This window comes from Magnolia sinica, chromosome 4, assembly GCF_029962835.1.
Source record: "Magnolia sinica isolate HGM2019 chromosome 4, MsV1, whole genome shotgun sequence".
Taxonomy (NCBI): Eukaryota; Viridiplantae; Streptophyta; class Magnoliopsida; order Magnoliales; family Magnoliaceae; genus Magnolia; species Magnolia sinica.
The window spans coordinates 105,115,710-105,133,386 of NC_080576.1; the positions used below are offsets into that span (position 1 = coordinate 105,115,710).

General features: G+C 40.1%; 1 protein-coding gene across 4 annotated transcripts; it reads left to right on the forward strand.

Moving 5' to 3' along the window:
- The first annotated feature begins 767 nt into the window (after nucleotides 1-767).
- On the forward strand, nucleotides 768-17,266 carry LOC131243623 (protein SUPPRESSOR OF K(+) TRANSPORT GROWTH DEFECT 1). Of its 4 annotated transcripts, XR_009170144.1 has the most exons (10): nucleotides 779-1,073; nucleotides 1,926-2,432; nucleotides 7,947-8,052; nucleotides 11,561-11,759; nucleotides 14,861-14,929; nucleotides 15,060-15,134; nucleotides 15,380-15,478; nucleotides 15,591-15,746; nucleotides 16,836-17,073; nucleotides 17,115-17,266. XR_009170144.1 is itself a non-coding variant. In XM_058243111.1 (9 exons), the coding sequence occupies exons 2-9, from the start codon at nucleotides 1,961-1,963 to the stop codon at nucleotides 16,959-16,961; spliced, it is 1,302 nt and encodes a 433-aa protein (XP_058099094.1). In that variant the 5' UTR covers nucleotides 779-1,073; nucleotides 1,926-1,960; the 3' UTR covers nucleotides 16,962-17,266. The 4 variants fall into 4 exon arrangements, 3 of the variants coding, with proteins under 3 accessions (XP_058099096.1, XP_058099094.1, XP_058099095.1); XM_058243111.1 differs by having other exon boundaries at nucleotides 16,836-17,266; XM_058243112.1 differs by lacking the exon at nucleotides 779-1,073 and adding an exon at nucleotides 1,204-1,381 and having other exon boundaries at nucleotides 16,836-17,266.
- The last annotated feature ends 411 nt before the right edge of the window (nucleotides 17,267-17,677 follow it).

The following is a 17,677-nucleotide window of genomic DNA, read 5'->3' on the forward strand; positions in this document are numbered from 1 at the left end:
TTCATTTCATCCACGCCGTCCAACCATTTTATCAGCTCATTTCAGCTCTTAATTGGAAAAACGAAGCAGATCCAAATCCCAGGTGGACCACACATAAGGAAAAAGTTGTAATTAACCATTAAAAACTTCTTGTCGACCATAAATGTTTTGGATCAAGATAATATTTGTGTGGACCGGGCATTAAGATCTTTTTTGACCCTATCAACAGGTTGGATGGAAAATAAACCTTCTGGTAAACCCCAAGAAGTTTTTGATGGTGGGTATTCAATCCCCATTGTTTCCTGTAGTGTGATACACCTGAGATTTGTATCTGATTCATTTTTTGAATAATACCCTAAAATGAACTCTCAAAACGGATGGACAGCATGGATGTAAGGCACATACATCAAGGTGGGCCCCACAGTAAGGGATCCACCGAAGCCGTGCCCTGACGTCATGCAGCTCAAGTGTCTCGCCACCCATTGGGGCCCACATGCTGATGTTGCCCAGTCGTTAAATTAGTTCTGACCCATGCCCACGCTTCAGTGATGATCCTGACCATTGATTTTTAGGATTGACGAGAGCTATTAAATTTTCTTTTGCTCCGAATTCGTCTCCGGAAGGTAATGGACACAACTATAGATTCGGAGTAATTTTCCTTCAGTGGCATTTATAGCATAGATCTCACAAAATGGACGGTTCCGATCATCTGATAAGTCACTTTGTGGGCCCCAGTGGTGGCAACACACGCTGCTATCTTAGTCGCGACAGAGGCAAAACGAACTCAAAAAACTGAAGGAGAGATTCTTAAAAATGCACAGAGCCAGTGACTTTGACAAATTTCCACATATTCTTTTCTCTCCCAATTCGCATTTTCTTGTGCATAATCTCTCTCTTTCTCATCCAAACCCTAAAATTCCAGCTTAGAAAACCCCAATTCCCTCATCCAATTCCCAATTTTTCTGTTCCCGCTAGGGTTTCCAATCGAGAAGGGAGAAATAGATAGGTATAAAAGACCGATTGCACAAGATTTCTAGGGGTCATTTTCACGTTCGGATCGATCTCTCAACGGAAGGAGAAATCACGATATCTAGGTATTTTTCTTTTGATTTCTCTTCGATTCTTGAAATTGCATGTTTTTAATCTGTTTTTGAAGGAGAACGAAAAATGGATCGATTTTCGTGAAAATTTAGGATTTTTCTTGCATATATCTGCGTCAATAAGGGTTTCGGATTGGAGGATTTTCGAAGAATTTGAGTTTTGGAAGATTTCGTGATATATTCGCGGGAGGTATCATGTAGAATTCATCCAAAGAAAAAAGAATTCTATATTGCTCAACGCAACCTTCCATCTGTTGCCTCATTCAGTGGATTGTCTAGGTCCAAAACGCCACGTCGGTCAGGTGATCCTGACCATCTGGTTTCTGTCCTTTGAATTGATGGTTAAAAACGATCGTGTTCAGTGGTCCACATTCAGCAGGCAAAAATTTCCATTCACCAGAGCCTTGACCAATCAGCAGACACAATTTTCGCACCATGGACCCACCTGTCTATGGTCCAGCGGGTAACTGTCCAGGTTGCTAGCCATGCTGCCATGCATTCGGTGACGACGGGGTGCCTGAGTTGAAAGTGGCCATTCTAGCAGGTTTGTGTGTTGGATGAGGTGCGGGTGCGCATCATAAGTGATCTGGACAATTCATCTGGTGGACCAAAGTTACGTATGGTGCATTCTCCAATCCCTTCACAGACGAGAAAATAGTTCTGCTGAAGAATTTTCTCATGGGAAAGATTAACGAGGCTAACTCCACATGACAGGTCCTCTAGATGAATGACCTGGATTACAAATCCTTGAGCAAATGAAAATGCTGTTTAGGTCTGTTGATCATTGAATGTAATTCTCTATTTCTGGTTGGTTTTGATCAGCTCATTTTGTTATGGATTTTCTAGGATCTGTTTTCTATGCTATTCGCCACAATCATACGATGTATAGCAATTTCAAGGAGCAAGCTATAGAATATGTGCGGCAGGCAGTCCAGGAAGACAATGCAGGAAATTATGCCAAGGCGTTCCCCCTTTACATGAATGCCTTGGAGTACTTCAGGACTCATTTGAAATATGAGAAAAATCCCAAGATCAAGGATGCAATAACCCAGAAATTCACTGAGTATCTGCGGCGAGCAGAGGAGATAAGGGCCGTCCTTGATGATGGCGGGTCAGGCCCCACTGCGAATGGGGACGCTGCAGTTGCCACGCGGCCAAAAACAAAGTCGAAGGATGGGGAGGGGGGAGAAGGGGAGGATCCTGAGCAGGCAAAGCTAAGGGCTGGCCTCAATTCGGCAATTATACGAGAGAATCCGAATGTGAAGTGGAACGATGTGGCAGGGCTAGAGAGTGCCAAGCAGGCGCTTCAGGAGGCCGTGATCTTACCTGTCAAATTTCCACAGTTTTTTACTGGTTTGTGTGTTGATGAACTCAAACGACCTTTGTTTCTTTGACTTTTTATCGATCTATCCTGTTTATAAATTCTATGATGTAATTAGGGATTTCATTGTCTTGATGATGGCCTTTTCAATACTTCAACATTAATAATATCATCAAGCTAGACAAGAGTTAAATAAAGGCAAAATTGGATAAGTTGTTTAACTCAATCAGAAATGAACAAGATAGATTTCTCCATTTGCTACAGGGATGTGAACAATGTTTGTTTTGAATGTATTGAAGAAGTTCTGTTGAAGAGCGTGGGTTAAAATGTCAGTTTTGGAGCAGCTTGTCAGCTACCCTGATAGGCGTTGTTGGGATACGACTTGGTTGAAAAAATTTATATGAGTTAGAAAAGAAAAAAGAAAAGAAAGGAATAGATTTAGATAAGCAATCTTTTTTTTTTTTTTTTTTTTTTTTTTTTTGGGGGTGGGGTTGGGGGTGTGGGTGGGATAAGAAATCATGTTTCTAAAATGACATGTAAATATCTAAGTGAAGAGTAAAAAGCTTAAGGTGATACACTACAGTAAATTGCCCATTCATTCATACGATGGGTTTTGTTGGGTATGCATCACATGGGATGCTATTTAGCCCATGTCCTGAATGCAGGCTATTGCATGTTTTTGTGTGTTGTTTGACACAACACTGTTGAAAACATGGTATTTCCTATGTCATGAACCTAAAAAAATACTGTGTCGAGAAAGCTAACTTTTCTTTGTTTTTTGGAATATAAGAAATCTGTATCTATATTCATGTTCAAATCTATGTAATTTATATCGTTCCCTGCCAACAAAAATGCCAATTCATATTCAAAATTCATTTGTTCGTCATGTTCAAATCTATGTAATTTATATTGTTCCTTGCTAACAAAAATGCCAATTCATATTCAAAATTCATTTGTTTGTTAGGTAGGCTCATTTTGTCTGATTTGAATTCAGTTTTGTCTAATTCAGTGGATTATGACCATGCTCTAGTTAGACATTATTTGATCCAATTTGTTTGGTCCAGAGAATTTATCAACAAAATCACATCTCCTAGCTAAAAGGTTTTTCATTTTTAGTTTAGGGCAACGAGGAAGCATTGTGCATTTGTCTAGAAACCACAAACACACATGCATATATTAACTTGAGAGAAATGTGTAATGCTTCATAGGAGTAAATGGATAACATACAGGCATACACACACAACATATCTTTACCTATAGGCCCTGTTCCCCATTTATCATCTTTTCAAGTGCATTAAGCACGGGAAATGGTATCTAGAAGTTTGGAACTCTTGGCTCTTAGAATGTATTTTTCAAGTGGCTGATAAGCTGAAGGATTTAATGCCTGTTAAAGAAGCAGAAGATTGAGGCACAAAAATGAGAGAATAGTGAATATGAGGTTTCAAGTCTACGTAAATCTCCTTGTTTTTGAAAGAGTGAATGTTGTAATTGATTTTCTCTCATTTCATGGAAAAGATATATATACCTTTAGTATGAGGAACATGATCATAAGTTGTTGACATTTAGTTTCTTCTTATTATTTTTAATTTTGATTGTGAGGACAACACCAACGGGCTCAAAACAATATTAGCCTCCATTCAATGTACCAAATTCTACAAAATTCCATCATGGCATCTCTAATGCATCCTTTTCCATTTAGGATTTGTGGCATACGACAATATCTTTCTTGAAGAGGGGAGGAAGCTATCCTACAAAGAGATGATCTTGGTAGAATCCTCTTTGCAAGTCTGTCAACAATCTCATTCACTTTTCCTGAAACATCTATCCTCAGCAAGTATTTTGAAAATGTCATTCACTTCCCTTCTTACATCTCCGTTCATCTTTAATGGGATGTTAGACATTTTAAGGTCTTGCAAAATGGTAAAAGTGTTTCACATTTCCATAAGTGAAGCAAATTTATTGGTCCAAGGTTTGGGAGGTTCAGTTTGCATAAAGGGTCATTGTCTTGCTTTTGTGTATATTGGAGACTTCTTCCTCTTTAGTCCTCATTATAATAGCTTAATAAATTTGCCTTATTTGTTACCAGAAAGAGCAAATATGGAAAGTAAATACATTGCCAATTGTTACAACAAAAGTTATTGATACAGGCCCCAAACTTGAAAGATGATTGAAGTTATTGATAAAGGCCCTAAACTTGAAAGATGATTATAAGTTTCTCAGCCTCATATTAAGGGTTATCCTTCCTAAGGTGATATCCCTGTTTCAGAGTGCCTTCATTGCTGGGAGGTAGATCCTTGACAGTGCGCTTATTGCTCACGAGTGTCTGGAATCCTAACATGAGGGGGATTGTTTGTAAGTTGGATCTCAAAAAGGCGCATGCTTACGTTGACCGGTCCTTGATTATATGCTGGCTCGCATTAGTTGCGGGGCCAAGTGGAGGCTTTGGATAAGATCCTGTGCTTTTGCAGCCAAGTTTTTGATCCTTGTTAGTGGTTCTCTGTTTGGCCTTTTCCACTCATCAAAGGGTCCTTCTTCAAGGGGATTCGTTATCTCCTTTCCTGTCCCTTGTGGTTTTTGAAGCTCTTAGCAAGGTGTCGATTAGGGGCCAATTAGTGGATCTTTTTTGGGGCTTTTATGTTGAGAATCTTTCCCAGCATGTCAGTCATCTACAATTTGCCGATGATACTCTAATTTTTAGTGAGGCTGATGTAGCCATGGTGGACAATCTTAGGAAATTGGTTAGGCGCTTTGAAGTTGTTTTGGGGTTTAGGGTGAACTATAGGCCACCTGTTGGGAATCCAACTTGTCTGAAGCTGAGGTGACTTTGCCTGCTGAGTTTTTTTTGTTGCCGGGTTGGATCTTTTCCCTCCTTTTATCTTGGCCTACCTTTACACATTGGTAAGCCTGCCTCTACGCATTGGTAAGCCTGCCAAGTATCTCAGGGATCTGGTGATTGAAAGATTGGATAGGAAGTTATCGCCTTGGAAAAGCAAGCTTCTGTCCTCAGGTGGTCGAATTACTCTTATTAAGGTAGCCCTTTCCAATCTCCCAGTCTATTTTCTGTCAGTGTTCAAATGCCTAATATCAATCCATGGTAGGATTGCCACAATTTTCTGTGGCGAGGGGTAAAATCAAGAGTTAAGTTTCACCTTCAAAGTTGGAAGTAGGTTTCCAGACCCTACGATCAGGGGGGTGTTGGAATTCGTTGGTTGCATCTGATGAATTCTGCCCTCTTGGGGAAGTGGGTTTGGAGATTCAGGATTGAGGAGAATGGCTGATGGAGGTCCATAATTGTTGATAAATATGGTCTTTCCCCTTTGTGCTGGTGGACTAAGAATTCCTCCCTCTATCGAGTGTCCTTCCTTTTGGAAGGCCATCGCTCGTGTTGCTGGCAAGGTTTTCTCCAGGGTGGGCTTCACTGTCAGGGATGGCTCGAGAGTGAGATTCTAGGAGGATATCTGATGCAGGGATTCCCTGCTTCGAGATATCTTTCCCTCCCTGGCTAACCTTTGCTCCTTTGCTAAAGGCCCGGTGGATAGATGTTTCTTGGTTCTAGTTCAAAGAGTGTCGGGACGGTTGGAGTCCTCCATGCCATTGGAACTTGACTGATTTTGAATTTGATAACTTCCTTCAGCTTCTTTCTCATTTGCAGGGGTTCCAATCCTCTTTGGGGGCCAAAGACTCACTGTTGTGGCTTGAGGACAAATCAATGACATTTTCGGCAAAGTCTTCAGGCTTAGTCATTCTTCAACTCGAGAACTCCGCATGCTACTTCCATCGCCATATCTGGTTTCATGGTGCTCCGCCAAAAGTGGCAGTCTTTGCTTGGCTTGTTGGTAGGAGCAGGATCTTGACCATCTATAATTTGCTTTAGAGGGCAATGGTGTTGCTTGATGTCTGCCTTCTCTATCTTTGTGATGCGTAATATATGGATCATTTGCTTCTTCATCGCACATTCTCTTCATCTGTTTGATCTGCTATCCTTTCGTCTTTCAGTGTGTGATGGCTGATGCCGGGCTCTATTGAAGACTTGTTCCTCTCTTGGCATGCTGGTGGTTGTGGGAAATAGGGTAGAGTCTTGTTGAGGGTTTCCCTCCTTGCTGTTCTTCAGTCGATATGGGGCAAAATGAATGATTGGTGCTTTCATGATAGGAATTGTTTGGTTAAGGGGGTCGTTAATCGGATTATGTTGTCAATCAAGGAGTGGGCTTCTCTTTTTATTGCCCCCCCTCCCCCTTTTCAGTTTTGTTGTTTTCTTTTCAGCCTTGGGCCTGAAAGTACATTATCTTTTTTTTTTTCTTTTTTTTAAATTTAAAAAAAAAGAAGAAAGTAAAGAACAAAAATGGGAAAGTCTTCAACCACTAGAAAGATCTAATCAATTAAAAATGGTCTCTATATGCTATTTCAAAGAGTATGGGCATACTATTTATCCGTAGACCCAGAAATACTAACATTCATCAGTAGAACATGAACACTTTCGGGTTTTCTACTATTTGAACATTTTAGCTTGCTCTGTTATGATGATGATCATCATTTAAGCCCTATCCAACTAAATGTGGCCAGTTCCACGAATCCTGTTCTGCCATTCCACTCTATCAAGGACTGGCTCTGTTTTGATGATAAGTTCTAATTGAGATGCAAATTTGCCAGTTTCTGCGTATAAAAAACGTAAGCGTGAAACCATTGTTGCAGGATTGCTCAACGAGTATGTGGTTCTTCCAACAATTGGATTCTCATCAATGGAAAATGGGGCATGCTTTCTGTATATAAGTAACTGTAAATCTGTCCAAAGACAGATTCTCTTGGTAGAAACGAAGAAGAAAAGAGATCTAGTCATCTTAATTTTGGAATGAGGATTTCTTCACCGTAGTGTTTCGAAACGAGGAGCTTTCACCAGCTCAATGATGCAAATGGGTGGTGTAATTAAGTTTTGATGGGTTGATCCCTTGTCCTCCTCTTTTATCTTACAATGCTCAGTCTTATTATTTGTTTCAGAATAGGGTTCCGAAACAGTATTCTGTGCACAATTATGTTTTTTATCGAATGATTTTTTAAATCAGAACTTTGATGAATTTAGTTAAAAGGCAGATACTCTTTAGGGAAAAAAGGCAGATACTCTTTAGGGAAAAAAAGGAGCCAAAAAGGCAGATACTCTTTAGGGAAAGAAAGAAAGAAAGAAAAAAAAAGAGGACCCGTTTGGGTGGCCTGCATAACGAGAATGGAAATCGTATGCACATCAGCCTGTGCATATTTTGTGGAAGCGGAACCATTTAGCATGTCCTGAAAAATGTAGATGTCAGTGTTAATGCGCATCCACAAAATGCACCTCACAAGAAGAGGATGGAACAATAGTGGATTGGATCTGTTATCATCTCATTCTCATTCTATCACAAGTCAACTGGGTTTTATCAGCTTACTATCTCAATAATTAGGGTTGCGAGATAGCTGCCTCTACCTAGGTATTAAAAAAATTTATAATCAGCTATTAATTCATCTTACCGTTCCAGGGGAAAAGAAACTAATTGCTTGATCTTTGTCAATTTTAGGGAAGCGACGGCCATGGAGAGCATTCCTTTTGTATGGCCCACCTGGAACTGGTAAGTCATACCTGGCCAAGGCTGTCGCAACAGAAGCAGAGTCAACCTTTTTCAGGTGATTTCTTCATCTTGATGATTTATGCAATTTGGTTTTTTCTTTTTTTTTTTGGGTGGGGAAAAAAGGTTGATGATGCCAGAGTAACTTCTAGCATATTCTTAATTCAATTACATTGAGCCTTTTATGACTATACGTCCATACTTCATCTCTTTCCTCATGGACATAATTACTGTGTTGAACATTCATTCAATCTTGTGGAGTCTTTGGAAACAACAAATCAAAAGAATATTTGAATATAAGGTGGCTGGTGTGAAAAGGCATCAATACCCGTCCATCAAAAGCAATATTGTGGACTGAGGCATGCCTAAGAAAGTGGTCCAGTTAGTGTCAGTAGATGTTGAATGTGATCTACTTCACACATCTGAAGTTTGAGTCATCAAATAAATTAATCTACTCTTGGGAGTGTTGATGGGAGCTCACTTGGTAATCCGAAGCATTCTTGCATTGGAGACTTTCTTTCTCATACTTATGGTAATAATACAACTTCATGAGAGGGATTGGCTACATTTTATTGGCCAAGAGAGAAATAATTTTTTTAAAAAAAGTGTTTTAGGCGTGTTTATTGGGTGGGAAACTTGAATGAAGTCAAAATTTGTGCCATTAAAGTTGGTAGCTTAAGGATTCCTTTTGTCCAGCAATGGTGGAAGCAGACTCCAAAATTGTTACTCTGTGCACATCTAGGGTGTCCTTGAATTGTGGAGGTTTTGCTTCATAGTGGGATGAAATTTTCTACTTGGCTTCTTTTCTTTGAATCTTTATATTTAGAGAGGCAGATTCGATAGTAGATGTTTTTAGTGAAATGAGTAACGCTGTGTCGCTACTGGTCGAAAGTACATTCCCATCCATTACATAAATGGATTGCATGTTTGTCCTTCTAATAAACATCATCAATTCATCACGATATCCTTGTTGTAGCTTTCGATGAATACTATTTCACCAAAGATTCCTAAGGCCCAAACTTTGAAGTCCATGTCCCTTCTAGTGACCTCTGTCTGAGTCATTGTACATCTTCCTCTTGTCCTCCTTTTTAGGCTCTTCAACCCAACCAAAGTTCCCTTCCTTGGCCGTCCCCAATTTTCTTAGCATGTGGCCAAACCATCTCAATGTTCTCTCTGTCATTTCTATCCAATTGGGATTAGTCCCAGTTTGCTTTAAATGATCAAATTTATAATTCTTCCACTCGTAGCCTTCGTATGCATCCATCTCAGCATCTTTATCTCTGCAACATTTATCCACTGTTCATGTTGTCTCATTATTGCCCAATGCTGTGCCCTATATAGCATACACGGTGTAATAGCTATCTTATGAATTTTCCTAAAGGTTCTTTGGGAAGCAATGATCACAGAACAACAGCCCAGAGAAAATATAAATGCTAGCCATCACCTCTAGTTTTGTTGGAAACAATGATCACAGAACAACAGCCCAGAGAAAATATAAATGCTAGCCATCACCTCTAGTTTTGTTGGAAACATCTTCCTCGGTCTCTCCATAATTTTGAATGATAAAGCCAAGATAATGAAACAAATTACTTTGAGGAAATTCCTGACCATCATTTTAACTTAAGCATCACATCTCTGTCTATTCCTGCTAGAGTGGCATTCTAGATACTCTTTGTTGGTTCTGTTAATCTTTCGACCTCTAGATTCTAAAGCCTTACTCTAAACTTCCAATTTGGCTTCAGTTTCACTGAAGCCATCATCACATCAGTGGCAAATAACATACACCAAGGTCCTCATCTTGGATACTAGTGGTTATTTCATCAATAACAAGTGAAAAATGTAAGGGTTTAATGCGGTCTCCTGATGGAGACCCACTGCTACCTGGACACATCTTCTGCAATTCATATGACAACGCCACCATAGATCTCTTTGATGGTATCAATATATCTTCTCAGCATCTCTTTCCTGTGAATCACTCACCACATATCCTTCTTCGGCGCTATCATAGATTCATAATGCTTTCTCGAGGTCAACCATGTGTAGACTCCTCTCTATACTTCTGCTTCAATTATCTAAGTAGAAACTAGGTCCTTGTTGATCTTCCTTCCCCAAAGCCAGTTTGTTTCTTTAATAATGTCAATATATGTTCCTGGGATCTCACCTGTTTCTACTTTCTTGTCTTATTCTTTGCTCCAGGCCACCTCCCTTTCTCAGAGCTTCATTGTGTGAGTGAAACTCATAATTTGATGCCTGAATAGCCGGTGCAACTTTTTGTTGCACCTCCTTTGTTAATGTAAATATGGCTATCCAGATGTTTCTCCTCCAGTCATCTGGCATTTTCTTTATCAGATAAATCTTGTCGAAAAGACTAGGTAACCAGACTGATCCAATTTTTTCAGTGTTTTCCACACTTAAGATTTTCCTTTCTTGATGCTTGCTAAGCTCACATTTTCTTGTCTTTCCCAAATTCTATGTTTATAATGGATTAAGTAGCAGTTTTGCCTTGGATCCAAAATTGTTACCGCTCGCCCTGGCTTGGTTTGACTTAGTCCCGTATCACTGTGGTGACTCATTTCGTTTCAGACCCAAATCAATATGACTTGGACAAAGATTTTTCAAACCATGATGGTAATACACATTCCCTCTCAAGTCTCAACCCTGTGCTCTGAAACCCCTGCTAGTGCTGTCCCTTTCATTTCTTTTGACAATCAACAAGCATATCAAAAGAAAATTAAAGAAGAAGAAGAAGAAGAAGAAGAAGAAGAAAAGAAGCATAGAAATTGTTGATGTATGGTTCTCTTTGCTTCATCACATTACTTCTATAAACACAAGGGGGCCTTTGATCCAGTAGCATTTTTTTCCAACAAAATCTTTGATTTGATGTCCAATTGACTTTAATAAACTGTAAACCGAAATAATAACAGTAGGTAGAAGTTGCAATGCAACTTTTTCAATCTGTTTAGTGTACATGTAAAGGACAACATATCGTTAACTTGTTTATTATTACTTCTTTTCATTCACTTGGCTATGATATATGGCATGGTTCTTTCGAATTAATTTTGATGGAACAGGAATTGAAATATAAAGCATCAATAAGTTAGCCAGAGATGAAACTGGAGTTATTGAAGCAAATTCCATTCCAGTGTAGAAAATTGACAGGAATTTGGGAGGAACCGAAACTTTGGACTTTGCGAATCCTGTATTGCTAAGAGGAAGCCAAATTTAGAAATAGATTAGCTTTAGAACTACCTTTCCTGTTAGCTTTTACTTTTGTAACGGAACCTGCAGCCCTTTCATATAGTTTTTATTTGCAAATTTGTCTGAATTAGATGGATGCACTGATACCTGGTTTCTTCCGTATTTCTTTCTTTGTGTGCACATGCAAACGCTCATCTCTTATTCAGAGAATTTCAGTAGTTTTGGACTTGAATTTCATTTTTATTAAGAGCGCATATAGTTTCCCTCAAATCTGGTTGCAGACACACACATGTTGATCAATTGTGGATGCATCTATATATTTCAGAGTGGTCGTCGAGTTGACATGTCAAACTATTGTTTATTTGCAGCATTTCATCATCAGATCTGGTATCAAAGTGGATGGGTGAAAGTGAGAAACTAGTTTCAAATCTTTTCCAGATGGCTCGTGAGAGTGCCCCGTCCATCATCTTCGTTGATGAAATAGATTCTCTATGCGGCCAGCGTGGAGAAGGCAATGAGAGTGAAGCTTCTCGACGGATCAAAACAGAACTTCTCGTACAGATGCAGGTATATGTCTCTATATTAGAGCATAGAAGCATCAGCATCAAATGTTACCAGGAAACTCACTTTCCCTTGCAATAAGCATTGTTTCCAGTGGATTCAAAATCGGTTACATAACGGCTGTTACGTAACAGTAACGGTCATAACCGTTACGCGTTACGGGGTCGAAACGGCCGTAACGGCCGTTACAGAAAAATGGTCCCGTAACGGTCCAGTAACAACAATTTTCAAAAAATAAAAAACAGCCATAACGGCCGTTATGGCCCGTATCATAACGGTAACGGTGGTGGCCATTACCGTTTTGGAACACCTTTGTTTCCTGTTTCCTGGAATTGATTCTCACTTTGACTAGATATACTATGACAATTGGTTTAAAATGAGTTCATGCATCTATTTCCCACACGACCTTTTATTTCTGGTAACTGAATTTATGGTATTCTTTTTCCACTCTTCATCATGAATGCTGATTATGATGGAAAGGCAGTATATCTATGTCATTTGAGATAAACTGATGCTTCATTGATTCAGTAGTTATGACAATTTGATTTTGACTGCGAGCAAACAAATATGGATGCATGAGATGCTTCGCGAGCTTAATGCCAATAGCCACATTCCATTAACAAAAGAATCCGACTTTCAACACGAGGTCATCGGTTTAATTACCCATTGTGGTGAAATCCCACTGTGGTGTGAGCGCGTGGGTGAGTGTGCGTGTGTAAAAGAGAGAGAGCAAACGAGTGGATTTGAGTCATTGAGTCTAAAAAACATGGTAAAAACTGAACGAGAACCTATCTAGCCTTGGGACTTTGTTCTTAATCATCTAAAAACTAACCTCTTTGACTGCCTCAGTTTCCTTGAAATCCCTTTCCATCCAACTGACCACCTCCAAAGATGAAGAGGGAAAAGCAATACCTTCAAACTTCTGTCCCTTGCAGTTCTCGATGTTATAGAGCATCCTTTAAATCCAGCACTTGTTGAGCATGACAGCTTCCCACTGAATTTCCTTTATCTTGTTGCTTCTTGTGACATTAGCTGCCCGGTAAAAGTATGCGTATATTTACACCCCTTGACTTGTGCCTCCAAGAAATCTCTCTGCTTTTACAATCATGATACTCACTTTTAAACCTGTGTGTTTTTTGGCTTTTAAAATATTGCAACTCTTCTGAAACATCGTAATAAATATTTAATGTTTGTGGAGGCGTTCCCATGGTTTACATGGTCAGTGAGTGAGAATTTAGAAGCACAAGATGCTGTCTGGCAAGGCTGGATACCACTGGCATTCGGAAACTTTACTAACTAGATTTAAATGGCTGGATAAATGAGAGGTGCCAGGTTGACCAGCTTCCCTTGTCCTACCATGCTGCTGCTATTGCCTGGATTTTACCTCCCCATACCATGATTTTACTGATGCACTATTCTGATATTTTTTCAAGGTCAACTCGTTGTAATCTTTTATGTCAAAAGCTGACATGATTGACCATGGCAGAGATGCATAGTAGAAAAATAGACTGGATTGGTAATTCTGACATCGGGATATACAGTATAAAACATTAAGGGCATGTTTGATTTTTCAAAGCATGTGTAGATACCCTTGAAATGGGTAATTATTTCCATTTCACCCGTTTGAAAATCCATCAAACTTTCTACCTTGGAATCGGTTCAAAAAGCTAGTTTAAATTTGTGGACCCCAAGGTGATGTATATGATATATCCATTCCGTCCATCTGTTTTACCACAATATTTTTAGGCATGAGCCGAAAAATGAGGTAGATCCAACACTCAAATGGCCCACACCAAAAGAAACAGTAGCCCCAAAAGGTTTTTAATGGTAAGTGTTCAATTCCCTTTTTCCCGTGGCGTGGTCCACTTGAGCTTTGGATATGCCTCATTTTCTGGCTCATGCCATAAATTCATTAGGCATAATAGATGAACCGTGTGGATAAGCGATATGCATCACAGAGGGACCCACAAATATGTTGTGGCGTTCTCGATTTTTGCATCAAAAAAGCATGTGGTCAAATCAAACATCAGAAAGAGTGAGGTAAATACAGGGGAAATAATCATTACATATTTACACGGTATTTACCGGTGAATTGAAAAATCAAACAAGCCCTTAGTGTTTGGATGGTAGCAGAGGGCCTTTGATTCCACACACCCACAACCCCCAACCCCCCCCCCCCCCGGGCCTCTTTTCTAAGCGAGTCCTTGATGAACCTTTCTATATGTACCTATTGCTTACACATTGATCGAACCAAAAGTATGGAAATCAGTAATCTTATATTCTGAATAAAATAGCAAGTGACTTGATATTAATGATCTGGGTCATTAGCCGACAAGTTCGCTTCATCCTTGGCAATGAGTGGACAGCTGGCATGCTGCTACTTTGGTGCATCATGCTTAAGCAATCCTTATAACTTTCAGATTTCGGAAACAAAGGAATGAACCAAAACAAGTAGCATCTTGAATTTTGAATGACCATGCAAACTATTATACATCCCTTTCAGAAAATAAAAAGTTGCACGTAATCTTTGCTTATATAACTTGAGGAGTTTTATTTGGTTTGATTAACATGTTACTTTAATCTCATGTCTATATTCAACCCTATTTAGTCTCAGGATATAATCTCTTCACTATAGTGAAGGAGCCTTTCAAGAGTACTTGCCAGAGTACATTCTGAGTCCTATCTTTCCCACGTGTATAATGTTGGCACGCATGTGCTAGATGATGTGTAATGTTGGCATGCATGTGCAAGATGATGCGTAATGTTGGAACGTATATGCTAGATGAGGTCTGCTCATTAGACGTATCACACCATGCATGTGCCATGTGCCCAAAAACCAGACTTGTCCTGTCATCAGATGGGCCACACATGCATGTTGAATGTGGGTTGTTGCTGAAGTTCCGCCTGATAGCCAGACTGGCCTGATTTTTGGGCCAAGGTACATGGTGGGCGCCATTGACACGTGTGGGCTGAGTAAGATTTGAAATCCCATTCTTGCTGCTAGCCTTCACAGTTCACATGGTGCCACTTGTAGAATATGGCGCTCTTGATTGATCATTTCTATCTTTTAGTTTCATTTCTCAGGTTGATCTTTACTTTCATCTCAGGGCGTAGGAAACAATGATCAGAAAGTTCTTGTTCTTGCTGCGACAAATACTCCATATGCTTTGGATCAGGTCAGCTCTGTGCTGGTTTCATGGCTCCTGGGCGATTCTGTCTTGGAAGAAGATTCTGTCCTTGGTCTCTTGTTTAGTTTCTTTAAGATGGAACTACTGGATGTTATGGCTAATGGATGGTGAATTGCAGGCCATCCGCCGACGATTTGACAAGAGGATTTACATCCCGCTCCCGGACCTAAAGGCGAGGCAACACATGTTCAAGGTATCCTTGAGCTTCTCTTCAAGTTGGCAGCCTTGAGCTTCTCTTCATCCTTTATTATTGTTACTCTTAACCAGACTTGGCCTGGATCCATGCATCATGTTGAGATCCCACTATTTGTGATTAGCCAATGACTCTGGGTCATCCGTTGCATGTATTTTCTACCGTCCTTTGATCGATCCCTATTTTTGGTATTTGAATATAAGATCTCCCACACCAGAAAATAAAGTATTGATGGGCTTGAGCAGGTGCATCTGGGAGATACCCCTCACAACCTGACTGAAAGTGACTTTGAGACGTTGGCGCGCAAGACAGAGGGGTTTTCTGGTTCGGACATATCCGTTTGTGTAAGTGGGGCAGCCTATATCAGATGGTTTTGATTTTATTTATATTCAAGTATTGCAAATAGTCATTTTCTGAGATAGTGTTAAATATGCCTTCACTTTTGTCCATTGTCAGGTTAAAGACGTTCTGTTCGAACCTGTTCGCAAAACCCAGGATGCCATGTTCTTCATAAAGACCTCAAACGATATGTGGATGCCATGTGGACCGAAACAACCGGGAGCTGTTCAGACGACCATGCAGGATCTTGCAGCACAAGGCCTTGCTTCACAGGTAAAGAGAAATCAGTAGTAGAATCCACCTTGCTATTCTAGTGAAGGAATTACTGGGTATTGCTGTATCTAGTGAAGGAACTACTGTGCCATTCTGCACAAGGCCTTGCTATTCTAGTGAAGGAATTACTGGGTGCATAAATGGTTTTCTGATTTACCTAGTCCGTACATGTGAGCCACATGATTTCGTGATGAAGATCATTGATCTGATGGCCCCTAGCATGAAGGGAGGTTGCCCCAAAGAACTCCTGAACTGGAACAGCCTAACCCTTTGATCAGTGGCCTACAAATGGTTGGATTAAAAAAATAATAATAATAATAACAGCAATGATCTGGAGAGAAGATCAAGGATTGGATGGCTAGGACCTTCCAATCTAGGAGTTATTAGACATTTCCCATCCAGGGAGGGGCCTATCATATGAATGGCCTGATCATCGAACAATGTGCCCTACTTTCATTAGGGCTGTCAACCAGGTTCAGCTCGGTTCATGTAGTACCCATGTCCAGGCTAACAGGGCTTGGGTCTTGCCGGGTCCGGGTCATTTGGGGTCTTGGTCTAGGTCTTAGTTATCGAAGACCCAGACCCAGATCTGATTTGGTTCAGTGTGACACGTGCATGTTATGGTGTGTAACGTGTGGCTTAGGAACCTGATTTTGTTGCTAGAATGATCAAAATATGTCAAGTATATTAAATAATATATATGTGTGTGTGTGTGTGTAATATCAAATATATACAGTTGTACTGCTAAAACATACGAAACCCGACTAGACCCGACTTTAACCAGGCCCCATTACATGGATCTGACCTGAACTTGACTAGACCCAATTTTTAACCAGGTCCAAAAGGTGAGGCCCAAACTCAACTCGACTGCTTGACAGATCCAAAAGATGGGTCCCTACCCATTAAAATCAGTCCGGGTCCATCGTGTACCCATGGGTCCTGGTACCCATTGAGAGCCCTGACTTTCATGGATCAGGCACATCAGGATACTACTGCCCAATATTCTGATTGCATCGGGGCCAGTAATTTGTGTGCTTGCTTTCTTCTGCTAATCAACCAAATAAGCATTCCTCCCAATTGCTGCAACAGATTCTACCTCCTCCCATCGCAAGGACAGATTTTGATAAAGTACTAGCAAGACAGAGGCCAACTGTTAGCAAGGCCGACCTTGAAGTGCATGAAAGATTTACCAAGGAGTTTGGAGAGGAGGGCTGATGGAAAGCAGCAGATGCACAGGTATATTTGCAAATGCAATTGTATTTAATGTTATTTTTCCAAATGGAACTTGTGTTATTTCTATGGGTACATATTCCCTGTATACTTTGAGGAAATGAGGGAGGGGGGGACTTGTGTTGAAATTTCATACTTGAATTTCTAGGCTCAACAAGAGGAAGCAACTTTCAAATCCCAATACCCATTTTCAGCTACGAAACTATGGGTGCGTTTGGATGCACCACAGAATTGAATTGCAATGATTTGAGTAATTGAAGTGGAAAGGAGCTGAAATTCTATTGCCTTCATGAGTGACTCGAGTCCCTGGCCTCCAAACTTCAACTGTGTTACTTTCTAGCTGGCTTTTAAAGGACTTTGACTCCTAAATTTTATTTTTATACCATTAAGAAAATTGGCAGGACTCTTCAACTCTACATATGGCATAGTTGCTCAATACAGGTCCAGCAAATTGCTGACCTGACAGCTGATGGAGCATAACTGAAAATTTTTCATTTGTAAGATACCATTAACCATCTGATTTTTCCCTTTGAATTTGGACCGCACAGCATTTTGCCTGTATCTTTCCATATAGTCATTAATTAGATGGGTAGGATCAGCCTGACTTTTCGATTGTGTGTGATTTCTTCAAGGTATCTATAATAACAGGTGGCAACTAGGGGTGCAAATGGATCGGATGGGCCCAACCTGAAAGCTAGTGG